Genomic DNA, 27,469 nt, shown 5'->3' with positions numbered 1-27,469 from the left:
TGCACATAAAATTAATTCCATTATGTTTGAATTAAAAATAGTTAAGTAGAGTAATGTAATAGTGACTCTAAAGCAGGGGTGTCCAATCTTGCTCCTGGTTGGCCGCTGTCCTGCAGAGTTTAGCTCCAACCCCAATTAAGTAATACGTTTTTGTAAGACAAATATCCATATTTAAAACTTTATAAATTCAAATAACTAGCTTCCAGGGGGACGACCGTAAGCATACCAAACGAGCAACCATATATATATATATATATATGACGCAGGATGTAGGAGTAGCGTAAGCTTAGACGCCTCTCACGGTCCAAACAAATAGGGCTGGGCAACAAACTCAAGCTTATATCAAAATCCTCTGACATTTCTCTTTAAAATTTCTCATTTTAGACTTCTAATTTGTGACCGGTGTTTTGTTTTGCTCTCTCCTCTGCACTTCCGTGCCCACCAAAATTGACTGCCCATCCTAATCATGTTTTTATTATTAATGGTGCTTGCCAAAGGCGAAGCATCATTATTGTTATCCTAAATACTTCTTCTTCTTCTTCTTCTGGACAAAATTTCGGCACATAACTAGTCCCGCAGCTTTTACTCTAGACCCATGAATGAGGTGTCAAATCGTGCTGATTATTGAGGAATGGTGTGCTATTACTTTTCTGAGTGATCGGGTGTACGATGTTCGTCCGGCAGGCGAAAAATCGGGTGAAAAATCCCATAGACTTAACATTGGGACAAACTTTGACAAGTCATAACTCTGGATCACAATGTTATAGACACAAGGGGGTGGGCTCATTTTACTCAGGCAACCAATCAGTCTCTCAGGATAATTTTGAAGCTATCAAGTCACGCCCTAGCAACCATATAGAGCACCTTAGTAACAAGCTCCAAAGACTTCCATTGAAAAAGATCAAATGAGTATCTTTGGATAGAACTGTCATAGAAACATGAGGGTGGGCTCACTTGACTCGGGGTAGCAAACGACAAATCACGAATCACCTTCAAGACTTCATAGCCACGCCTTAGCAACCATTTAGAGCACCCTAGCAACCCAAAGTATAGAGGGATTTCTTCAAATGTGAATATCAGAGAGGCATGGGGGTTGGTGTATATAATTAATACTGGTAATCAGCTGTTGGAGTATCATCATTGGCAGCTGCCAGAGTACCCTAGCAACCATTTTCTCAAGACCTATATCTCTGCATCAGAACATCGTACAGTCATGGGGGTTGGTTTATATTGTCAAGCAGCCTTTGGAGTATCATCATTGGTAGCTGCCAAGCAACTCCCTAGCAACCAAACAGAGTACCCTAGCAATCGTTTAGCAAGACCTATATCTCTGCATCAGAACATCGTATAGACATGGGGGTTGGCTTTTTTGACTCATGCTAGCAAACTGGACTTCCAACATGTTACACATGCTAACAGTGAATAGCTTCAGTATGACTTTGCCACTGCAAGCACCATTCACATTTTCTTCAGGAAATGTACATTCTAGTTATTATTATTATTGTCACAATGCCTGGTTAAGCCTGGTTTCTCCCAAGGTTTTTTTCTCCATTTAACACCTATTTGCCACCTATTTGCCAGCTTATGTCACCTGTTGGAGTTTGGGTTCCTTGCCACTGTCGCCTTTGGCTTGCTTAGTTGGGGTCACTTGACATTTGACTTGACATTTGATATTCAACAGTATTCTTGGCATTTATTCAACAGTGCTTTGATCTGCCTGCATTGACACTATTCGTTAAGAGCTGCTGTGCAGCCAAATTATATACCAGTTATCACTGTAAAGCTGCTTTGACACAATCTGCATTGTAAAAAGCGCTATATAAATAAAGGTGACTTGACTTGACTTGACAATGACCCATCTTGCACCCTTTTCTTATAGTTGACATTTATGAAATGTATTGAATACTAAACTGGTCGCATTTAAATTTAGATTGGAATGCAAACAGTGCATTTCCACAGAAACAGTGATGATGTCTACAGCTGGCTTTTCCACTCTGAAACAGCAGCACAGATGGAACGCAGCTGATCTGATGTCTTTTGAGTCCTCTGTACTCCCACGACAGAGAGAAGCATAAAAGTTATATTGGGAAAAAAACATGAGATAAACAATAGGGTTCCCTCACAAGCTGTGCACAATACTGCAAATACAATACAAACTCATCTATGAGGACTTAAATCTAAAAAATCATGTTACTTAACCTTGAAGTAACAAAATATTCAATTGATTAATTTGTCCTTGATAATAATTATCACTGATGCATTAGCACTACACTTGACATGTAGCATAACAGTACCTATGTCACTGTTCCAGGATCCCCCTTCAAAAATCTATAATTTATAATAGTATCTCAATGATACTAATATAATACTGCTGCAAGCTCAAGAGATTGATTAAAGGAACTTACTAATTAATGCATATGCATAAGCTCTCACTCACTCACACAAATATATACACACATACACACACCACATACATCAGAAGCCCTGGGGAATTATCTGTCCTATATTCAGGCAAGTGGATAGTTCATGCATTCTGCATAATGATTGAGAGCTGTGAACAAAATTAATTTTACTGCAGGTTGCATTCAAATACCTGTGAGATCTCTCTCTCTCTCTCTCTCACACACACACACACACACACACACACACACGCTACGATCATCTCATTCTACTGATGTACCTGTTTGTCATTTTAAAAAAAACATATATAAATATGACAATGTGCATAGTAAGATTGTATTGCAGAAGCTGTTGTTTCTTGGTCTATTGTGTTTATTTATTTATTTTTGTTTGAATGTGTGCCTGTTCAGGTATGCTAGCTGCAAATGAATGAATTAAATGTATTTGTTTTAAGTTTTTCTTCTTAAATGAAAAATTAGTCTGTGTGTGTGTTCAGTGCTCAGCACAGCTGTCAAAGTGATCTTACCATAATGAAAGAGCAGGAAGTGATGCGATATTTAATGTGGCCAGTGGCATCAGCTGGTGGGCAGTCATCCAATGAGACACAAGAACAGCGTTTTGCAGCAATCACTCCATTTTCACACTGAAGAAAGAAATGGACAAATAAGTGAGAATGAGGCAGTTCTTAGAGAAGTGTCAGTGCAGATTAGTAATAATGTGTGGAAGTCAATCAATGCTAAAAGACACACAGCTCTGTGATGGTCATGCTGAAAAAAAAAAAGAATAAAACAAATAAATAATCAAATTACATAATCAAATTTCAGCATGTATTTGAATGTTGACCGTTATGCCTGGTATGACAGCAGCTCATGTTGCCAGATTGTAACTGGACCAATCAGCTACAAAAGCTTCCTGTGGGGATTTTAGGCAAAATGGGAGTTTTCAGCATTAAACAGCTTTTATCCATTTAATTTTCCGAGAAGGCACTTGGCCCCAAACTGTCACTTTTAAAGATCCAATGAAATCAAAATTGGACTTTTGAGGCTTTTAGTCCATGACTGTATGTCACTTTTATGTCATCTACATGCTAGTGTACTCCAAAAAGTTGACAAAATTAACTTAAATGTTTACATTTTTTCCTCTATACATGAAAAACGACCAGAATATTGATGACTCAGGTAGCTCTCAGGGGCAAAGCCAAATCTTTGTCCAATAAAACTCTCTTCAGAATGAAAAAAGCCATCCCTTCTCATACATATGACCAAATCAAACTACCATTTCAAATACTTATCAACAAAATGCACTTGTTTGAGTTTGATTATGCTTTTGAGAGTGAGACAGTTTACATTAGCAAAGAAAGAGATCACAGCGAAATGACGAAGACAGCCATCCAGGTCTAAAGACAACTGATCCGAATGAAAGTGAATGATGCTAACCCAAGTGTATAGACTGCACAATTATATGGGCTATCTAAGATTTAGCCACAGCACTCCTCCAAATTTTAGAAACTGTTACTTTTTATGTCAGTTTATTAAGAAAGTCTTGTAAGATGACATCAAAGAACAGCCAATTTAGTCCAGATACTTTCTCTTGCTCTCACTCAATTCTTGTAATTTGTTTATTTATCTCCTGTATAAATATTACACTATTAGTCATGCTGTTGGTTTGAATATTAGCTAAAATGCAAGTACAACAGCTAGATTGAGAATCTGATGCTGCTTAAGTACACTGTAAAAAATGACCATGATTTTAACAGTAAAAGACTGTAAAAATGCTGCGGTGAAAAACTGTCAATTGGTTTACAGAAAGTTTCCGTAGTATTTATGGTGAATAACTGTAATAGATCTAACGGTACATTTAATGTAATTTTACGGTAAAATACCATTAAATTCACAGTTTTTGGAAGTGAAAAATAACAATTAATTGTAAAAAATTTACAGTGAAAAAACGTAAATTGACATTCCCACAATTTCCTGCGTGACACTTCACATTTGATATATTTTCGCTGAAATAACTCTGTTTCTTCTTAGTTTTTCTCATTTTTTTCTGATCAGTTATGTACATTAGGGTTTTATGTTACATCTAATGTTGTTAAATTAATGTTTATTGCATTTTTAAAATTTCATGCATGTTACCATGATGGTGTTTAGAGTGTGTGTGAATGACACCTTCTGTGTGCAACTTCTATATGTTAGTGTTGTCCTTCTCCGCTTGAGATGAACTTTGATTCATCATGTGACTCTCATCACCACTGTGTTTGGTGACTGTCAGTGTATTATAAATGTACAAAACAGAAATTAGTACTTCATTAGGTTGGTAAATTAACATTATATTAGTTAAGGAAATACGTTATTTTACCGTAAATTTAACAGACTTTTTTTACGTTGCTACTGTATTTTTTACGGTAAAGTTCTGGCAACCACAGCTGCTGTTTTTTTACCGTAAATTTTACTGGGATTTTTTTTTTACAGTGTATGTGTAAAGAAACTTATATTTCTGTAAAATAGTTAAAATCGGCATGATTCTTTTTAAAAATTTGGTTTAAAAAAAAAAACATCCAGATCTATTTTTGAATGTCCTTAAAGTCTTAGTGGTCACAGCTCTGACAGCTGATTTGTAAAAAAAAAAAAAAAATGTAATGTCAATAACAGCTAGAAAGCAAAGCTGAATTACTGACAGTAATCAGAACATTGTGTGTCCACGACTACTGACCGGAAAATACAGATCTCACAACCTCAAAAACTGGAGGAGAATTAATGACACACGTGCTGAAATGATGAGGAGTATTTTACACAAACTCAATGACCATGAGCCACCTGGACTGAATACACACACACACTCCACTGGGGTCAAGCTGTAATTTATCTGTGTATAGGTTTTATGTGTGCTTGTCTTCGTAGCGCTCACTTACAGTGGACATTCTGTAATAGGAACCCATGGTTGACTAAACACACACACGCACACAAGCCCACACACCCAGTAACAGCCTCAGCAGCCATCACTCTTTCTTTTTTCCCCCCATTTCTTCTCCTTCATCATTTATTCTCTGCATTTTTTCCAGGCAGAGATTCTTCAGTGCCGACCCACTGAAGCATAGAGATTCGCCCTGAGCACAAACACACACACACACACGAGTACTAACACATTCCTAACTTATCTCAGCAGTCTCTCATACACACCATCTAAGAGAACAAATCAGATTTACTGCAGATGAATCTCTCAATTCTTTAACAGAACTACAGCAGAGAGAAAGATTTATATTTCTTTTTATATATTGTATTTTATATTAAATGATCACTGTTTAAATTCAAATATTGCTCAGTATCATATGAAATACTATATTTCAATAGTTTTTGCAAAAAAGCTTCACTAGACTACCTTAAGAAAAAGTACACTTTAGCATACTTTTAAAAGGAGTACATATAGGCTACTTTAAAAATATATCCTTAAGCACATACTTTGTGCATTTTAATTGCAATTAAACAAAATGTATTATAATTAAAATTTATATTAAATGCAATAGAGTGCTTTCTTTGACCCACTTACAGGACTTAAGTACATCTGTATTTATTTTCATAATTACTTCTATTGTCTTTGAAAAATGGTTCAAATGCGTTGCCAAATGCACTGACGTGTAAACGTGTACTGCATTTACGGTAAACTAAAATACACTAAGCCCGGAACACACCAAGCCGACGCCTACGAACTAGTGGTGATGAAAGCAGACTGCGGGGTTGGCTCACGTCGGCAGCGTCTGGGTCCAAAGTTGACCTGACGACACACCAAACCGACAGACAAGTAGCATGTCCGTTCTGCGCCTGCATAAGAAGAAATGCCTTTCCGTACCAGTAGGTGGCAGTAGCTGAACAGCTAATCAGAATTATCAGATGGCCCGACTGACCGGCGGTCAACATGTTGAATCGGCCGGAAATAAGCCGAGGACCAACTTCACAACACACTGAGAAAACTTGAACTTGGCTGACCGTCATCTTGGTGTGTTCCTGCCTTTAAAGGGTTAGTTCACTCAAAAATGAAAATTGTCATTAAAAAATCACCCTCATGTCGTTTCACACATGTAAGACCTTCGTTCATCCTCAGGACACAAATTAAGATATTTTTGAAAAAATCCAATGGCTGAGTGACAGCAAGATAACACTTTCAAACACCTAAAGCTACTAGCTACTAAAGACATATTTTTCATGTGACTACACAGTGGTTCAACTTTAATGTTATGAAGTGACAAGAATACTTTTTGCACGCCAAAAAAAACAAAACAACGACTTTATTCAACAATATCTAGTGATGGGCGACTGCTTCATGAAGCTTCGAAGCTTTACGAATCTTTTGTTTCAAATCAGTGGTTCGGAGTGCGTATTAAACTGCCAAAGTCACGTGATTTCAGTAAATGAGACTTCGTTACATCATAATTCGAAAAATTTTGAAATTTCAATGGTTCACGTAACTTTGACAGTTTATTACACTCTCCGAAACAAAAGATTCGTAAAGATTCGAAGCTTCATGAAACGGTGTTATTCACTAGATATTGTTGAATAAAGTCATTATTTTGTTTTTTTGCCGCACAAAAGTATTCTCGTCGCTTCATTACATTAAGGTTGAACCGCTATACTCAAATGAACTGTTTTAAATACGTCTTTAATAGCTTTCTGTGTGTTTGAAAGTGTTACTTATCTTGCTGGCAATGCAGGCCTCAATGAGCCATCGGATTTTATTAAAAATATCTTAATTTGTGTTCCGATCGAAGATGAACGAAGGTCTTACAAGTGTGGAACGACACAAGGGTGAGTAATTAATGACAGAATTTTCATTTTTGGGTAGACTTGTGCCGATATTCGGTAATGCGATAAATCGCGATAATGAATATGCATGATATTGTAATCGTCGGCACTTCAGAATACCGTAAATAATAATTTATTACCCATTATTAATTTTTTATAAGACAATTAAGAATACTTTACCCATCAATCATATAAAATGGACACGCGCTCAGATGTAAACAATCCCAACGTGCACGAGAAGCACATGGCGGAACGAGTGAAGGAGGCGAGCTGAATGAAAGTGCACGTTCACTCTCTGACAGCAGAGGGCGCTGATGGAACAGCAGCATGCAGCGGTTACCACGGAAACCGTGCAAACAAAGTAACTGCGCTAGTGACGTTTTTAAAATGCTTCAAATAGCCATTCATTTTTTTGTAATCTCAGTGTTGTTCATCACAGCACCAAATACTGAATACTTAAAAAAGACTTAAAAGATATTTATTTTCAAACCTAAACATTTTTATATTTTAATCTGGACTACAACATGCCCTAATGATTAGAAATGTTCTGATTATTTGTTATTGTTCAGTAAAACTTTGAAAACATACAGCTTCATTAGTTAACATGTTAATTCATTATCACTAAACTGACAATAAAAATACTTATAAAGTATTAATTATTAATTAATGTTAATTTCTTAGTTACTATTTAATAACATAACTAAAATCAAAATAACTTATTTAATGGACCTGAGATAAAACTAACAATGATCAGTTGTGTTTCTAAACTAACATTAACAAAAAAATAACACTTTCTGTAACAAATGTAGCTATTGCTCAATCTTAGTTAATGCATTAAGTGTTATCTGTTGTTCTTTATAGCCTAATTCTTTTGCATTTTAATCTGTTTTTGTTTTATTACAAAAAGACTTCTTAAACCTGTTAAACTATGACAAAAATGGTTTTGCAACTTATTTTAATACCGTGATAATACCGTATACCGTGTTAAAAGCTTGAAAATTTGATACCGTCACATGCCTATTTTTGGGTGAACTAACCCAATGTAATTTCTACTAAAATTGTCATGTATTTAAATAAATTTGTAGTTAAACATTTGTAAGTTCCAATTTAGTACATATAACTTTAAATGTAACATAATAACACTAGTTAAAATTATAATCAAGTACTTTACATGTGCTTTAGAATGTTATTCAACATTAAAATAAGTGTACATCTTTAAAGCACAGAAAATATTAAAACAATGCTTTAAAATGTATTTTAAAGTAAAACTTTGAATTTGAAATTATTACAAAGTGCTCTTTTTAAAAATTTACTTGATTATATTTTCACGTACAGTTTATTATTATTATTATTATTATTATTTGAAGATACATTTTTTTTAAGATACTTTCAAGTGCACATTCAGTACAATTAAGCACACTTTTTCCATAAGGGTAGGCTTGCAATCTCATTAATTCAGATTAAATCACTAATTTAGATTCAGCAATAAGTGCTTTTACACTGCTTCCAGTCAATAACTTAAAGCACTCTCTGAAATCACACACGGCTAGATGATTGCTTGAGGACCAGAGCACACTGCTGCAGAGAAAGAGTTATCACAGGGAAGATTTATTTACGATGTTCGAATTGTACTGCCGATGCAAACAGGCTGTAAATTCCATGCTAATATGTTAATGAACAGCCTGCAGACTGTGCACATGATGTTCAAATCAAGATTCTACATGATTCAGTTCATGAAAACATTTAGCTAGGAGCTGCTTCAAGTTAATACCACCGATCAAATTCTGGGGGTTTATAATTAGCTGCTTCCTCAGGCACAACCACTGCCTTCATCAGATTTCTCCAGAGTCTATATCCACAAGGGTCATTCAAACTTCATCACACAACCCAGGAAGTCATCCATCTACCTGCTACAGCTTCCTCTAAAGCTTCATACAAATCTGCAAAGCTCTGGAATTTAAATACAACAGATGAGTAAAGCAGCTGGGGGAGTGGCTTAGAGAGCATTCGATGACGCTGCGAAACACCAGCTGCCGTGACGATTGCACTGATGACATCATAGAGAGCAGGAGATCAAACTCTGCCTTTCGGCAAAAGTGCAATAACACAAAATCTCCCTGTAATGCATACACAGTCACAGGACGTATTAGAGGTTCTAAGATATCAGAGGAAATAAAAGCCTCATCCATCATTAAGTTCCCCCTCTTAAACCCCTTGGGGGAGAAGTGAGCCTCTATCATCCCTGCACATTCATCTGTGTGTCCGTCCTCTAAGTTCCCCCAGGAAACCGCTCTCCCTGTCCTTGCATTGCTCACACAAATATGCCCTGTCAGCAGCTCTCACTGTCCATCTGCTAGAGGCCTGAACCCCAAATGCAACGCGCCCACCGAGAGAGCAAAAAGTGTGTGTGGAAGAAAGAGTGTGTGTGTGTGTATGTGTATGTCAAGCTGAATTATGCCCCATGGTCTCTGTAGAGCTGAGGTCAGACTTAGATATAATGTTACAGACAGTTTTCATGGCTGGGATCTATAGCGATCACACAGAGAACTTGTGACATTACCGATCGGTTATTTACAGTCACGCATGACGTCCATGAGCCATTCCGTGTGGGTCACAAATCTCCCTTCATTGAGGTTCTGATACAGCTGCAGCGGGTCATACCACCTATTACTGCTGCACACACTTCCATGCGTTCAGTACATATCCATTCAAATCTTGTATGGCAGCTGTTTGTGCTTTAGGACAAGCACACAGGCTAGCTGCAGTTCAGCAAAATGGTTACATGAGCAACGTCACTTTACATTGAGGGAAATGCAGAGTGCATGTCTTTAGGGGAAATTAAAAGTTTGAGCATAAGACAAAGACTCAGTAATGTCACAAATCTGAAGAGAAGTGATGCAACCAAGAGGTCAAGGTTTGGCTCGTAAGAATGACCCTGTTAGTCACTCCTGGTAGATGGTGTAACTAAACCATCTGAACAGAAATAGGTAGGATTGCTGCAGGATTGAGTCCTAAAACTAATGGGTTTTTGGTTAAATGGCTGAAATAAGGCTTGTGGCTAATAAACGCTCAAGATATTTTCATGTTTTATTCTATGACATAAAATGCATATTTTCCCTCTAGTCTGCTATGTGTCTTTAAAAAGGTGGTTGCAAAATGGGTTTATAGAGGTTGTTGGGACACTGAAGTCATGAGCCGTGTAGTTCATTTATAGCCTTAAGCTTTTTACATGTTGCGATTGTATTTAGGCTTCAAATTTCATGTTGTGTTCACGTGTGAAGATTATCTTGCTGAACAAAATTTGTAAGATTTATAAAGTTTGTCTGTCAGAGCTTATTTTCTGCAATAATCCAAAAGCCAATAGAAAAATACTATTGGCTTTTTGTGTGATGCTAACTTACAATTGGCATACAAAATTATGTAGCACTCTATTCGACAGCCATTAACACATTAGCCATGTCTTATGACAAACTCTGACTGACTGATAAACAGGAGACACACCAAAAACAACTAATAGATAGCCACTGGATTCGTAAAAAAAAAAAAGTACAAGTCAAAGAGACATTTCCCCTTAAAGCATACAAATCACCCACTCAATAGTCATACTTCTTCAATACTACATCTCTTACAAACCCGATTCCAAAAAAGTTGGGACACTGTACAAATTGTGAATAAAAAAGGAATGCAATAATTTACAAATCTCATAAATTTATATAGATAACATATCAAATGTTGAAAGTGAGACATTTTGAAATGTCATGCCAAATATTGGCTCATTTTGGATTTCATGAGAGCTACACATTCCAAAAAAGTTGGGACAGGTAGCAATAAGAGGCTGGAAAAGTTAAATGTACATATAAGGAACAGCTGGAGGACCAATTTGCAACTTATTAGGTCAATTGGCAACATGATTGGGTATAAAAAGAGCCTCTCAGAAGTCAAGATGGGCAGAGGATCACCAATTCCCCCAATGCTGCAGCGAAAAATAGTGGAGCAATATCAGAAAGGAGTTTCTCAGAGAAAAATGGCAAAGAGTTTGAAGTTATCATCATCATCTACAGTGCATAATATCATCCAAAGATTAAGAGAATCTGGAACAATCTCTGTGCGTAAGGGTCAAGGCCGGAAAACCATACTGGATGCCCATGATCTTCGGGCCCTTAGATGGCACTGCATCACATACAGGAATGCTACTGTAATGGAAATCACAACATGGGCTCAAGAATACTTCCAGAAAACATTGTTGGTGAACACAATCCACCATGCCATTTGCTGTTGCCGGCTAAAACTTTATAGGTCAAAAAAGAAGCCATATCTAAACATGATCCAGGAGGGCAGGCGTTTTCTCTGGGCCAAGGCTCATTTAAATGGACTTTGGCAAAGTGGAAAACTGTTCTGTGGTCAGACGAATCAAAATTTGAAGTTCTTTTTGGAAAACTGGGACGCCATGTCATCCGGACTAAAGAGGACAAGGACAACCCAAGATTTGTTATCAGCGTTCAGTTCAGAAGCCTACATCTCTGATGGTATGGGGTTGCATGAGTGCGTGTGGCATGGGCAACTTGCACATCTGGAAAGGCACCATCAATGCTGAAAGGTATATCCATGTTCTAGAACAACATATGCTCCCATCCAGACGTCGTCTCTTTCAGGGAAGAGCTTGCATTTTCCAAACATGACAATGCCAGACCACATACTGCATCAGTTACAACATCATGGCTGTGTAGAAGGAACCGGGTACTGAAATGGCCCATAGAAAACATTTGGTGCATCATAAAGAGGAAGATGCGACAAAGACCTAAGACAGTTGAGCAACTAGAAGCCTGTATTAGACAAAAATGGGACAACATTCCTATGCCTAAACTTGAGCAACTTGTCTCCTCAGTCCCCAGACATTTGCAGACTGTTATAAAAAGAGGGGATGCCACACAGTGGTAAGCATGGCCTTGTGCCAACTTTTTTGAGATGTGTCGATGCCATGAAATTTAATCAACTTATTTTCCCTTAAAATGATACATTTTCTCAGTTTAAACATTTGATATGTCATCTATGTTGTATTCTGAATAAAATATTGACATTTGAAACTTCCACATCATTGCATTCTGTTTTTATTCACAATTTGTACAGTGTCCCAACTTTTTTGGAATCGGGTTTGTACTTGTCACGTTCAAACACTCCAACTCTTTCTTTCTCCTTAAATGGAGAGGGATTCTAAGGCCTCTCAGTAACCTACAATTTAACCCACTAGTGGATACAACATCCCAAGTATTACCAGTACATAGTGAATGACAGAGAGGTGTGTTCCAAAACCGAAAAATACAGACATTCAGTACTGTGAAAAAGTCTTAGGCCACCATTAGATGTTTTAGCAATTATATAATGACCATATATAATTATTCTCAGTCTCTTTATTAGAGCATAACCAGAAAATACAGTAAATTTGTATGCAGTATTAAACTTCATAGGCTAAAGTGACAAGTATTTAGTGACCTACCCTTACACTTGAGCAATAGCAGGAACCTGGCTCTTTCTTTTGCATCGTAATAAAGAGACTGAAAAATAAACATGGATAGTCATTAAAACATTGCTAAAACAACAAAGCTGGTCGTGGCCTAACACTCTGTCAAGCTATGCAGAGCTTTATGGAGCAGTCAGTGACAGTGAGTGATGCCTTTCTCTCTCCAACACAGTCTCTCAGGCTGAAATACAAGTAGTACTCCAAAAGATCTCTGAAGGTGAGTTTAAATTTTAATGGATACACTCTATGCTCTAAAAGCTTAGGAGTGTATCCATTCAAGAACATATCAAGGAAATATATGCCAGGAAGGACAAAGTGGCACACACACACACACACCTATTTACAGGTTCTGCGGAAAAAGCTATTAAAGTCAACATGAAACAACGTTCACAGCCCATTTTACTGTCATGAACTGACATTTTAAAATGAAAACGAATACTCGCGAGAGAAGAAAGTGTTGGAGTTGGGTTTTTATTAATAGGATAATGAAAAATGGGCTTTCCATACCAGAATGGAGCCAGGTGGCTGAAGGAGAAGGGTTGTAAGACAAGGTGATGTCAGCCGAAAAGGACAGTTGGAGGTGGAGCAAGTAATGTTTTGATGAAAGATTACAAAGACACAATAAAGATCACAGAATAATTTCACATTAAGACCCATTTTTATTTCATGTTGACTTAAATAAGTTGTCTTATTTCAATTTTCTGTTCATTTTTTTCCAAAAATTTAATTTAAGATAGGAGCAAATCTGGGCAGCCCTAGTAAAATGGTGGGCTTAAAAACAAATGTTTAGAGAGAGGGAGAGAGAGGGAGAGAGGGGGGGAGGGGGGGAGGGGGGGTAGATGGATGTCAAAAGTGACAGTAACAATATTTAAAATGTTACAAAAGATACTATTATTAATATTACTCTTTCTATTCATCAAAAGAATTCCGACAAAAAAACATCGCATGATTTTGACAAAAATAATAAGCAGCTTAACTGATTTAACAATGATAATAATAATAAGAAATGTTACTTAAGCACCAAACCAGCACATAATTTCTGAAGGATCATGTGACACTGAATACTGGAGTAATGGCTGCTAAAACTTCAGCTTTGCCATCACAGGAATAAATTACATTTTAAAAAACGTTCTTTTAAATTGTTTTCACAATATTACCATTTTAATGTATTTTTGATCAAATGAATGCAGCCTGGTAAATGAAGTATGAGCAGCTCTGGAAAAAGGCCCTGCTAAATAACAAATAAGTTATTCTATGAATTGACAGGAGGTTTTAGTGACATCTCTCACACTGGATTATTTTTCTTGACGAATGGCAGCTTCTCGTTTCCCTCATATTCATCTGCTCTCAGGGATAAGGGATAATTGCCAATAAATCTGAAATATAAACCAATAATTAATAATAACTGCCGTAAAGTCACAGACAGAAATGTGTATTTTTGCAAGCCATTTGAGATTAACAAAAATCTGCAAGTATAATTTTACAAATAATCTTTTATTAAATTATAAAACCGACATCAAGCCACTATGAGGGGTTAGACAGAGAGAGAGTGCATGTGTGTGAGAGAGAGAATTGATTGGTGTGTTCAGCACTATTCTTTATGTGTGTCAGCACAAGAGGGTGTTTGTGTCACAGTGAAGGCCTGACCCTCCTCATCATCCTCTTCCTCTGAGCTGCCCATCACTGCGGCACTAAGAGCCTGCAGTGCCCCCAGCAGACCTGAGAGAGAAGCAGAGTGAGGAACCAAGTCAAGTGCCAAAGAACACAGCGTAGACATCAAAGAAACATAACGAATGAATCAATGTATGAATGAACAAATTATATAATCAAAGATATTACTATATTATAAATATGAACACATATCATGAGCAAAAAAACATGAAACCAACTGCATAAGTGAGTTTCAGTGTATGCTTACTTTCAGGTGTTGGAGGATTGCTGCTCTCAGACTGAAGATGATGTTTTTGTTTCTGAGCGTCAGTTGTCTGAATTGCTGATCTTCTCAGTCTTTTATACTCATTCATCAAACCCTGTTCTTGAACCACTGCCTGCACACACACAAAACAATATAAGGCAAAGAACACAGAAACCGATCTAAACACACACTCAGATAATTGAACTAAGTGGATTTTAAATTCAACTTCCAAAAAAAATCACACATTATGTTATACTCTCAGCACACATTATGTTACTTTTTTCTCAGCAAAATTTGTTCTGAAACAATTAGCTGTAAATATTTGGATTATAAATGTACAGTTCCAAGTTTGATTATAAAACCTGCCTTGGGCACCAAGTGAGCCAGGACCACTGATTCCCCTTAGAAAGAATAGATGAGAGAGTGTGTGTGTGACTCACTAGGAGAAGGTTGCGGTCTTTGTCCTTGTCTTTCAGCTGTTTCTGCAGATGTGTGATCTGTTTGTGTGCATGTTCTGTTCTCTCTCTCTCTCCTTCTTTCATCTGTTCTTTCTCTCTCTCCACCTGCCTCTGAACCTGTCGCAAAGCTACCACTGCACACACACATACAAAACAGACCGTGTGTGTTCAGCTCTGTACACACACTCAGAGCATTATTCAGAAATATATAACATGGCATTTGTATTTGTATGCAAACTAAGTATGTATACCTGCTTTTGTGTGCTCTCTCCTTGCTGTGTTGAGTTGAGCCTCAATGTCCCTGAGCTTCTCTGCACACACTCTTTCAACTTCTGATACCTTTTGTAAAACTGCACAAACAAGTACATCTTCAAAGATAAGCAACTGTACTCTATAATCAAACATGAGCAAATATTAGATGGATATGCAGAAGCAAAAATGATTCATCATTAGACTATGTGAGCAGAGTGGGAGCAGAGCTGCACGATTTTGCCTGGAGCGATGAGAAATTGATGTCAGCAGAATTCACCATGTGTTAAACATGGTGTTAATAGACTATTAGCAATGAGAATGAAAGGAAGATGGAATTTTTGGAGTGAATACAGAATGCTTTGTGTGAAATTACCGTAGCTCCACTCACACATTCACTCACACACCTGAGTCACACTGCTGCTGTAGTCTCTGGGCCTCAGCACGGAGCTCCCCGATGGTTCCCTCATGCTCTTCGCATTGTCTCTGAGTCTTCATTCGCCTCGATTCTGATCCCTCCAACTCCTCTCTGGTGCGTGACAGAGCATCCCTCAGGTGGCTCAGCTCTCTTTCTCCTGTAACGTGCAAACAACACACAGTTACGGCTCCTCTCTTTACTCCACTCTTTAACGTACAGCGTTAGGCTGGGGTTTGTGTACATACGCTGTTGCTGTAGTTCGGACAGGGAGGCCTGGATGAGGTCTGGTGTGCGTTTGAGCTCTTGTGTGAGTTTGTCCCTCTCTGCACTCAACAACACCACCTCAGCCTGGAGATTCTTAATAAAGCTGCAACACAGACAGAAGATGAAGGAACACTAGCGTACTGCTTATTATAGACAGTTTACCGTGAATTACTAAAATAATTGCAGGTGAGACTGTTAACTTGAAAGATTAATATACGCAATGATTAAAGATGCCATAGAATGCTTTTTCACAAGATGTAATATTAGTCTAAGGTGTCCCCTGAATGTGTCTGTGAAGTTTCAACTCAAAATACCCCATCATTTTTTTTTTATTCATTTTTTTAACTGCCTATTTTGGGGCATCATTACATATGCACCGATTCAGGCTGCGGCCCTTTTAAATGCTTGCGCTCCCCGCCCCCAAGCTCGCGACTCTATAATACATTGAATAAACACACAGCTCACACAGCTAATATAACCCTCAAAATGGATCTTTACAAAGTGTAATACAAAGATCATGCAGCATAAGCGATTATGTAAGTATGGTATTTATATGGATGTTTACATTTGATTCTGAATGAGTTTGAGGCTATGCTCTGTGGCTAAAGCTAACATTACACACTGTTGGAGAGATTTATAAAGAATGAAGTTGTGTTTATGCATTATAGAGACTGCAAGTGTTTAAAAATGAAAATAACGACTGCTCTTGTCTCCGTGAATACAGTAAGAAATGATGGTAACTTTAACCACATTTAACAGTACATTAGCAACATGCTAATGAAACATTTTAGAAAGACAATTTACAAATATCACTAAAAATATCATGTTATCATGGATCATGTCAGTTATTATTGCTCCATCTGCCATTTTTCTCTATTGTCTATGATCCCAACTGTTACGTAACAGTCAGTGTTATGTTGAGATTCGCCTGTTTTTCTGAGGTCTTTTAAACAAATGAGATTTACATAAGAAGGAGGAAACAATGGAGTTTGAGACTCATTGTATGTCTTTTCCATGTACTGAACTCTTGTTATTCAACTATGCCAAGGTAAATTCAATTTTCAATTCTATGGCACCTTTAATATTTCAGAAAGTTATATACTACACTGTTGCCACACAACCGCTTTACCAGCATGATTGGTTTTATGGCTTTTCCTACAATCAACGGTGAAGATGTCACCTAAAAATAAAATTACTTCTCAAAATTTACATTGAATATCAATGTTCATAACTTATTCCCATGATTCTGTACCTCTCTGACACTGCCGGCTCTGGAGATCTTGTAGCTTTCTTGGTTCTCCACAGAGCTTCTTTCCTCAACAGCAGCCCTGCAGAGAGACAACACATGTTATTAAAAGTGAAACACACTTACACACGCTCACACACAGATGACCATTTACCATGTACTGTGTCCAGACGTTTGGCAGCGAAGGCGAGTCTCTGGTTCAGCTGACTTACACTGGACTGAACTGCTTCCATCTGACCTGCCTTCATTTCTACGGCTGACATCACCCTGATGAAAGAGACAGAGAGAGAGAAAGATAACACAGAGAGAGGCAGATGTTTATGGATGAGCTGACTTCAGGGGTTTTGTCAGAGGAACAGTCAGTTTTAATCTAATCATGTTGGTGTTAGAAGACTTGTTAAATCCAAAGAGACTTGCAGAGCACTAACAGATTCAAAAGCCGGCTCAAGGAGTGTGATTATGTTTGCTACCTGTGCGCAGTTTCACTAATATCATTCAGTGATCCCTCATTGCTCTTATTGCGCTCTTTCAGCTGAGCATTCTCCTGTAGAGCTCTATCCATCTGCTGCTGTATTCCCTGAACACACACAAAAAGAAAGCACACAGCCATCAGAAACACACACTTGCCTGTAGGCGCTACAGAAGAAGAGTTTCAGTGCTGTCACCGTGTAACACAGATGATCAGCTGGACAGCTGCTCTGCATGCAGTGAGCAATCACAGATGAACAATATGATGCTAAAACAGCAGATCTGTGAGTCAATGCTGAACAAGCTTAAACCTCCCTAAGCTCAATCCAACCTGCTTAGGCTGTTAAATAGCAAAGATAACAAGGAAGAAAGGAAGAGAACAGGATAAGCTCATGAGGGTTGGAGAGAAAGTCCAAAATCTGATGCTGAAATGATCATGTGAATATCAATGAGCTAGACTTAAGATTTTTAGTGAGTAACCACTTAAATTTCAGTCTGTACCTCACACAAAGCAATCACATGACTTGGAAGACCTGGAATGTAATAAACCCCTTATCATGCAATGCCTGGTTAGAACACGTGTAACACTATGAAAACTTATTTATTGAGTCCTGAAAACCCAATATGACAGCAACATGACAGCATCTATGCGAGACTTAAATTCCCGTTTCACAGCAAGAACGATAACTATAAAGATGACGATAACTCTATTAGCGTCCACACCTGCGGACAACATTGTTCTGTTTATTGTAAGTGCGCTGCAGTTATTTAACTGTTATTTAATTAAATTTCAGTATAAACATACACAGCAAGACAGGCACTGAACATAATCTAACTAATATTCATAATTAATTTACGGCTAAAATGTTGCAGGTATATGTAACAACATATTTAGCATAATATTCTTTAAATAACATTGAAAAAATAAGTGAAAAAAATACTAGTTCTGCTGATGATTGGAATATTAGTTCTGCTGTTCATAAACACTAGTAGTGACGTTTTACAATGAGAATGTAGTCATGTTACCATACCAATAGTGAGCCAGAGTCCTTACCAGTGCCTGAATTTGAATACTGATTCACGAACTAGGGAACTGATCGAGACGCACCCATCATTTCTCTGTGCCATTATAGTTTTATATTTTAAAAAACATCGTTATATCGTTATAGTTGTTGTCTTTGGTGTGAACGGGTCTTTAGCCATTACCATTGAAAGTGATTTCATTCTAACCAGTGAACCAGAAGAAACACCACAAACACAACTAACCCTAAACAAACTTCATACCTAACTTTAACTAACCCTACAACCAGACTTAACCTCAACCTGAGTGTGTATGTACATGTGTATGTCAGCATACCTGTGTGTGAACATGCTGTAACTCTAACTGGGCTGTTTTGTCCTCTAGGTGGTGCTGAAGGACACTGTTCTGCGACTGCAAGCACTCTACTTGCTGCTGTAGAGAGGAAACCTACACACATTTACAGATTCATATATTCACACATAATCAAACATGGTAAAACAGACAATTATTTAAAATGTGGTTTATAACTGTACAGATTGAGAATTTTTTTTGCAGATTGATTCAAGTAATTAACATAAACTACCATTCAAAGGCTTGAGGATGATACAAATCTTTGTTTTTGAAAGAAGTCTCATACTCACCAAGGCTGCATTTATTTATTTATCAAAAGTACAGTAGAAACACTACAGTAGTACAGTTGTAATATTGTGAAATGTTATTATAATTTAAAATAGCTGTTTTCTATTGTAATATATTTTAAAATACAAATTATTCCTGTGAATTTTCAGCATCATTACTCCAGTCTTCAGTGTCACACAATCCTTCAGAAATCATACTAATATACTGATTTGGTGCTCAAGAAACATTTTTTTACTATCCCTGTTAAATAAGTTGCTGCTCAATATTTGTCGAAGCATTATACATTTTCTGTTTGATGAAAAGAAAGTTCATTTATTTGAAACAGAATTTGTAACAATGTAAAATTCTTTTCTGTCTTCCAACTAAATAAATGCTCGCTGAATAAAAGTATAACTTCTTTAAAAAAAAATCCTTACTGACTCTAAACGTAGTCTGCGTATATGGACTTGCACTATGGTTAGCAAAAATATGGTCTCAAATAGGTAAGAATGACTTCTGAAAATCAATTATTTCAGGGGGCAAATAAAAATGCAAATTACCAACACTAGTGGTTAGGAATGTATATCTCTGATGATACACTATGCATGTGTGTGAGAATGTGCTTACGTTACCATGTCGTGTAGTTGTGTTTTCTCTGTGTGGAGCTGCAAGTCCCTGGTCTGCAGTTTAACAAGCAGCATGAAGACCTTTTGTCTCCAAACACTCAACATCTGCCCAGCCTTACTGCCAGAGTACAACGGGTCAGTCTGTAACTACACACATAACAAGTATCACTAAATGTGCCAATGACAATCCTATACGGACACATTGAAGCTTGAGTCGCCATTGGCTGGTACATTTTTTTATTTTTTTTTAATCCAAGAATAACGCAAAAGAAAAAAATTGAAATAAAATAAAATATAAATATAAAACATAAATAACAAACATAATTAAAGACAAGTAAACAGTCTGTAATAGAATAAGAACAAATAATCAAACAAGCAATAGCACAAATAAACACAATAGAACAAATACAGTACAGAAATTGAATAAAGTAATAAAATGTAAAATAACACTGCATAGTCTTCACTGTATAAATTTTGCATCTTCTTGCACTTTAATGTTTACATTGGCAAGGCTTAAAAAAAATGAAAACTTTCATAATGATGCAACAATGGCAAGATTGGGACAGTGACAGTTCTGTCAACTCTTGGCCATCGGGCAGTCCTTATTGTCGAGCCCTGCATTTAGATCTAACACGTCAATTCTGCGTCAGTTCATGTGTATACCTCTCTCTCTCTCACGGTAAGTGCTTGTGTTAGAGAAAGTGACAGAGGGCGCTCTCTGCCAAGCGACGTGTGTAAAGCTCAGCAGGCAATCAAATTATATCTGAGCTAAACTCATTTGTTTGTCTCTAACTGAATCACAGGCAAGTGAAATCGCACAATTTACTAGCCATTGGTTAATTAAAGACATTTTTAGTCACCTAAAAATTCAACTCATAGTCACCTGAAATTTGGTCGCATATGCAAGTGATTTACTCGCATTGTAGAGGGCTGAATTAATTCTTATCAAACAAACTGCATTGGTCAATCAATTCAAATGCTTAACACATGTCTATATGTGTGTGTAACCTTACATGTTCGCCTAGCTCTTTCTCTTGAATGGCTAGAATGTCACTGGCTGCATTCACTCTGACATTCAGTAGCTGGACAGATAGAGACAGGGCTTCCTTTTCCTTCTCCAAATGCTATAAACACACATTCATAATATAATTACATTCATGTAGTCACTGTAAATAATAATGCAATCACCACAACTTACACAAGCTGATGGCATTTCAGTGGACCGCATGTGTGCGTGTACACACACCTGTATCTGTCGTCTTAGCTCCTCCTCTTCTTTTCCCTCAGTGATGTTGCTGCCAATGTATGTGCGCAGTTTCTGCACACACTCAGACTGTTCCAACAATGAGCTGTTCAGGACACTGCATAAACACAAATCATTTGACTTCACATAAACAGACCTGATGTGTCATTTAAAAACAGCAATACGAGCAACTTTTTTATATATATACACTCACCTTAGCTGATTTCTCAGCTCATCTCTCTCTGATATCACTTCTTGTATTTGGGTCCTCAGTGAGGTCACTTCCTGTACAGCATCAGTTATCACGTTCTGATATTCAAAGAGGTTGAAGGTTAGATCACAGAGAAAAACCACATAGACAATTACAATGAATTGGAGGGTGAAGTCATTATAATAACGTAATCCAAGTGTGTTTTAAGTAATAAATGTAAAGCAAAGATACATTTGTCCTGTCCCCCCAAAGTTTTTGTTTTGTTTTTTTTCTGAAAAATTAACTGATTTATGACTCAAGGACCGTAATTTGATCTGAACCTTGAGTTTTGTGATCCATTGCACCACTACTAGTGGTTGAGGCTATTACTCGTGGAGGAACTCATTTTGGTATTTACATGAACTGGCTTTGACTCAGCCCTTCAGTGCAGATGAATATAATGGTTTGAGACATATGGTTGTACACATGGTTACAGGTACATCTACAAAGACTCATGTTTATTGTGATGTATATAAAATGGATTATGGAAAAAGAATTTAAGACAATAAGACAAGTTATTATACATTTTTTTAAATATCCCAAGTAATATCTGACTCAGAGATGGCCTTTTTCTTGCTGACAGGAAACTTGTCTAACCTTATTTAAAAACAGCAGTGGAAGACTGTTAACTCACATACTCAAAAAACATTATTCACAGATATTTGTAATTTTATAAAAAAAAAAAAAAAAAAAAAATCTTTTCTTTTTGGAATAGACAGGTTTCAACGTCACTAGTGACATTCGCTCTTATAAAATTATCACCTGTAACCATGGGTACAACCATATGTCTCAAACCATTATATTCATCTGCACTGAAGGGCTGAGTCAAAGCCAGTTCACGTAAATACCAAAATGAGTTCCTCCATGAGTAATAGCTTTATGCCGCAACCACTAGTAGTGGTGCAATGGATCACAAAACTCAAGGTTCAGATCATATTACAGTCCTTGAGTCATAAATCGGATCATTTTTCGGAGAGGAAAAAAAAAACCTTTGGGGGGAATGGACAAATGTAACTTTGCTTTCCATTTATTACTTAAAGCACACTTGGATTACCACAAGTACTTTGATACCACAGAAAAAAACTACTAGCCTAACTAATGAAGTTGAACATTATTAAAGACTTGTGAACAGACAGTAATAAAATAGAAACAAATACACACATTACAAGCATATATAAATAAAATATAACAAAGTTACAAATAAAGTAATGTTTAACAGTAGTATTCTGGTACAGAAATGTAATAATTAAATGTAAAATAACACTGTACAGTATTGACTGTATAAATTAAATATATATTAATCTTGTTTGATAAACATTAATGACATTGCGTTTACCATAAAACTTGCTGAGATGGGTATTTGACAATTTTGTGTGTGTGTCTGTTCAAGCACAAGAGAATATGCAAAAAATAAATCAATTTGGTGTACACATGCTGCACACTCTATTTAAACGCGGCTCTGTGTGTGGCTGTGCGCACAGATAACAGCGCGTGAGTACCAAATCGAGTTCTCTTTCGCCTCTTCTTGCACTTGAATGGTTTAAAATTGCCTGAATGTGTAAACTGGCAAGCCTTAGAAACATATGCAAATGATGGTTGAACTTTGCAATTAATCCTCTAATCACATACTTCCGGGCTGTGGGTGCTGGTCTGTATGGATCAACTACAATCTGTTACACCCCTAACCACTAATGCGGTGGTTCTCAACTAAGGAAAACTTCCAAAAGGACCACAGGATCTTTAATAAATTACTATTAATATATTAAACAATCTAATTCTGATATAAATTAGAATTAAAAAAAAAAAAAAAAAACACCCCGAAATAAAAGCTAATATACTTAACCTACATAAGGAAGCCCTTTCAATATTGTGTTGGAAATACAGGGGCCTTTCAAGTTAAAAAGGCTGAGAACCGCTGTGATAGATGGAAAAACGGTGCGTAGTATTTATTTCCCAAAAATTAAAATTACCCCATAATTTACTCACCCTCAAGCCATCCTAGGTGTATATGACTTTCTTCTTTCAGCCAAACACAATCAGAGTTATATTAAAAATATCCGGGCTCCTTCAAGCTTTATAATGGGTAGCATATAATGGTTAAAAAAAGTGCATCCATCAATCATAAAACGTTCTCTACGTGGCTCCGGGGGGTTATTAAAGGCCTTCTGAATCGATGCGTTTGTGTAGGACAAATATCCTTATTTAAAACGTAGTACGTCGCAGAAGTTACCGCTTTTTAGATGCAAGTTGAATGCGCATGGCTGTCACAACAGAAGCTTGTTATTTTACTTTATAATGTACTTTATAAACTCCAAACGCTCCCATTATAAAGCTTGGATGAGCCGGGTTATTTTTAATATAACTCTGATTGTGTTTGGCTGAAAAAAGAAAGTCATATAGACCAAGAATTGCTTGAGGGTGAGTAAATTATGGGGTAATTTTCATTTTTGAGTGAACTATCCCTTTAAGACACACTTATCAGGAAATATCAGAATAGAAAATATCAGAATATCATTGCACTGGAACAAAAAAATATTGCCAGTATTGTGTTAATTATGCCTTACCTGTGTCTCTATTTTTTGTTGCAGTCTCCCCATCTCCTGCTTTGAATCCTGTAACTCTTTCTCCAAACGTTCACATTCTAATTTATACTCATTTTTTAAGGTCAGAAGCTAGAGACACAAAATAGAGATGTATTTAGAAGCATTTCTGGCCCTAAAGCACACATACTACACATAGATTACATACACGTAAAACGGTTAAAGGATCAGAGAATAAGGGAATAGTGTATCCATGTATTTACCAGGTCTTGGCTCATACTGAGTTCAGACTTGCAACTCTTCAGTTCACTGTGTAACTCATCACGCTCTATACACTGTCTGCAGATACACACACACACACACACATATTTCAGCCTACATGCACAGTGGAAAGTGACAGACATGCAGTCAGTCAGTTTGAGTGTTTGTACCGGTTTATTTGGCTTTGCTGATCTATGATCTGCTCTTTCAAACACTCTACTCTTCCTTTCAGACGCTCCATCTCGACCATCATCATTTCCTTGTCTTCTCTAAACCTTTCCACCTCTTGCAGCAGGGGCTTTGAGCTGCTCCTCTCATCTTCTGGCAACCTGAAAGAGATAGAGTGAGAGAGTGAGAGATGAATTTATTGACAGACCCCTAAAATCACTAGACTAGATTCAACAACAGCTTGTTGTGTTTGTGTACCTGTGGTCAGAGCGCCTCTGTAACATTTTCTCACTCTGGTGTTTGTGATGGATGGGCTGCCATGCTTCCACTCCAGCAGTGTCTGTCCAGGCAAGCCCCTCCTTATTGCATTTAGAAGGGGGCAGAGCTCTGAAAGGTGTGGACTGTGGCAGAGCTTGGGTGGGCTGGGCCCGAGGACCCCCAGTAAACTGAGCAGGTGTCATCAGTGGAGGAGTAGTGTTATAGACAGATGCTGGGAGACAGACGGAGTGATATTAATGTTATAATCAAAGAATGACAGAAAGAAAGGACGGATGGACTGACCTCCAAATCTCTCTTTATCCCCTGAGCATCTGGGTGTCTTATCTTTAACTTGGGTAAAGTTGGTTTTATATTCGCACATTCGGACATCCGTATTCAATAGCCTTGTTAATCACACTACATTGGACATTCACAAGTAATGCCATTAAAAAAATACTTGCCTATTCTGATCGACTTTGAAAAATGTTGTAAGTTGACAATCATTGGTTGTCAATATCATGTCGCTGCTTAAAATTCGCAAACATTAATTTATTGCACATTTATTGGAAAGTCTGAATTTATCAGAGTCCGAATGTGCGAATATAAAACCAACTTTTCCCAAGTTTATCTTTACATTCACGTTCACAACATTATATTACAGTTGCATCACATTATACAATACAACTTCTACATTTGTTATATTTCTTATTACTGTTTAGCTTACTTCCAGTTCACTTTAACCCTGTAAAGACTCAAAATAAAATAACATTAAGAAGTCACTTTGAAAAAAAAAGGAAGAGTTTAATGAACCTTTAGACAAAATATAAAAATTCAAGTGTGATTTTTTTTGCTTATCATATATTTAATACTTTAGAGACCATTGAAATGTGTGTATCAAATGTGTCCATGTAGACTATGAAGATCATCTGAGACATAAATTGCAATTAAGATAATATACAATGCTGTTTGAATAGTGTTAGATGAAATATATATATATATATATATATATATATATATATATATATATATATATATATATATATATATATATAGTACAGTCCAAAAGTTTGGAACTAAGATTTTTAGTGTTTTTAATATTGTGAAATATTATTACAATTTAAAATAACTGTTTTCTATTTGAATATATTTCACAAAGTAATTTATTCCTGTGATGGCAAAGCTGAATTTTCAGCAGCATTACTCCAGTCTTCAGTGTCACATGATCCTTCAGAAATCATTCTAATATGCTGATCTGCTGCTCAAGAAACATTTAATGTGTACAATTGTACAAAATATTTGTGTACAATATTTTTTTTCAGGATTATTTGATAAATAGAAAGTTCAAAAGAACAGTGTTTATCTGAAATCTAATCTTTTGTAACATTATAAATGTCTTTACTGCCACTTTTGATTGATTTAATGCATCCTTGCTGAATAAAAGTATTCATTTCTTTAATTTCTTTTCAAAAAAATAAAAATAAAAATTCTTACTGACCCCAAACTTTTGAACGGTAGTGTATAATGCTACAGAAGCTTTGTATTTCAGATAAATGCTTTTCTTTTGAACTTTCCATTCATCAAGGAATCCTGAAAAAAAAAGTACACAACTGTTTTCGACATTGAAAATAATCATAAATGTTTATTGAGCAGCAAATCAGCATATTAGAATGATTTCTGAAGGATCATGTGACACTGAAGACTGGAGTAACGATGCTAAAAATTCAGCTTTGCATCACAGGAATAAATTACTTTGTCAAATATATTTAAATAGTACACAGTTATTTTAAATTGTAATAATATTTCACAATATTAATGTTTTTACTGTATTTTTAATTAAATAAATGTAGCCTTGGTGAGCAGACAAACATTACAAATCTTAGTGGTTCCAAACTTTTGGACTCTCTCTCTCTCTCTCTCTCTCTCTCTCTCTCTCTCTCTCTCTCTCTCTATATATATATATATATATATATATATATATATATATATATATATAAATAAAACAGAAGAGCTGTCACTGCTAGATATGTCATGTCAACTACCCTGATATACACTCATAAGACTGCTTATTTTGATATTATAAATAGTAGTACCACAAATATTAATGAACTGATATGTATATAAGTGCACCGTCTCCTTTGTGTTTGTTTATTTGGTTTATGTCGGTTATTACTCGGTTCATCTTATTTGTTTACCTCCATCAGGAGCTTTCATGAAGTCCGCCGGAGCGTTCAGCCTTTCTCCTCTCCAAAGATCCATAATAACCACTAAAGGTCCGGTCTTACAAAAGAGGTCTTATGTAAATGTGTAAAAATGTTTAAATCGCAATGTTTTGATTAATATTTCACGTCATAGTTTTAGAAAGTGCGCGTCCTCCCCGCCGTTGAGTTCAAAGCTGTATGTTCAGTTGTCATGGCAGATTTCCGGTCGGTGCGAGGTACCACAGCGCCCCTTGCCGTTTCATTTGAAATACATATATTATTAATAATATTAATATATGTATGCTGAGGGGCTGAGTGTGAACCATAGACTAAAAAAATAGAAAAGAACAAACCATTATCTCCGTATTTATTTCTGAAACCGGAGTTGTAGACAATTTTTTTTCATCCAAGGCGCACAACATTATTGTAAAGTTGTAAGATAAAAGAGTAAATTTTATTGCATAAAAACAACTAACCCCTCATGTTCAGTAGAGGTTTGTTGCGCTGCGGTGTGTAACACCGATCTCTGTCATTTGTTCTGGCCGGATGTGTTT

The 27,469-nt window shown here is 36.6% G+C and overlaps 2 protein-coding genes across 11 annotated transcripts in view; both read right to left on the bottom strand.

Annotated features, from left to right (window-relative positions):
• gria3a (glutamate receptor, ionotropic, AMPA 3a) overlaps positions 1 to 14,127 on the bottom strand; it is a 67,670-nt gene extending 53,543 nt beyond the window's left edge. For 2 of the 7 annotated variants that reach the window (XM_067407452.1, XM_067407459.1), the window contains exons 1-2: positions 14,004 to 14,127; positions 2,927 to 3,043 (exon numbers count right to left, since the gene is read on the bottom strand). The gene's annotated coding sequence lies outside the window, so the exon portion shown is untranslated. Of the gene's footprint in view, positions 1 to 2,926; positions 3,044 to 3,209; positions 3,313 to 12,690; positions 12,749 to 13,221; positions 13,356 to 14,003 lie in introns of those variants that run through there. The other 5 variants (XM_067407451.1, XM_067407457.1, XM_067407453.1 and 2 more) reach the window with 4 other exon arrangements.
• A 166-nt stretch (positions 14,128 to 14,293) lies between these two features.
• Positions 14,294 to 27,393, bottom strand: cchcr1 (coiled-coil alpha-helical rod protein 1). Of its 4 annotated transcripts, none has more exons than XM_067407465.1 (20): positions 26,910 to 27,393; positions 26,213 to 26,304; positions 24,718 to 24,949; positions 24,462 to 24,620; positions 24,294 to 24,369; positions 24,055 to 24,162; positions 21,455 to 21,549; positions 21,244 to 21,358; positions 21,011 to 21,121; positions 20,004 to 20,144; positions 19,090 to 19,200; positions 17,735 to 17,841; positions 17,419 to 17,531; positions 17,271 to 17,346; positions 16,000 to 16,121; positions 15,744 to 15,911; positions 15,339 to 15,437; positions 15,070 to 15,221; positions 14,633 to 14,762; positions 14,294 to 14,433 (listed from the first exon to the last, which is right to left on the bottom strand). In XM_067407465.1, exons 2-20 carry the CDS (start codon positions 26,289 to 26,291, stop codon positions 14,306 to 14,308), a joined length of 2,322 nt encoding a protein of 773 aa, XP_067263566.1. In that variant the 5' UTR covers positions 26,292 to 26,304; positions 26,910 to 27,393; the 3' UTR covers positions 14,294 to 14,305. The 4 variants fall into 4 exon arrangements, with proteins under 4 accessions (XP_067263566.1, XP_067263570.1, XP_067263567.1 ...); XM_067407469.1 differs by having other exon boundaries at positions 19,090 to 19,185; XM_067407466.1 differs by having other exon boundaries at positions 20,004 to 20,138.
• Between the last annotated feature and the right edge of the window lie 76 nt (positions 27,394 to 27,469).

This window comes from Chanodichthys erythropterus, chromosome 13, assembly GCF_024489055.1.
Source record: "Chanodichthys erythropterus isolate Z2021 chromosome 13, ASM2448905v1, whole genome shotgun sequence".
Lineage (NCBI taxonomy): Eukaryota > Metazoa > Chordata > Actinopteri > Cypriniformes > Xenocyprididae > Chanodichthys > Chanodichthys erythropterus.
This window is presented reverse-complemented; position numbering and strand designations above follow the sequence as displayed.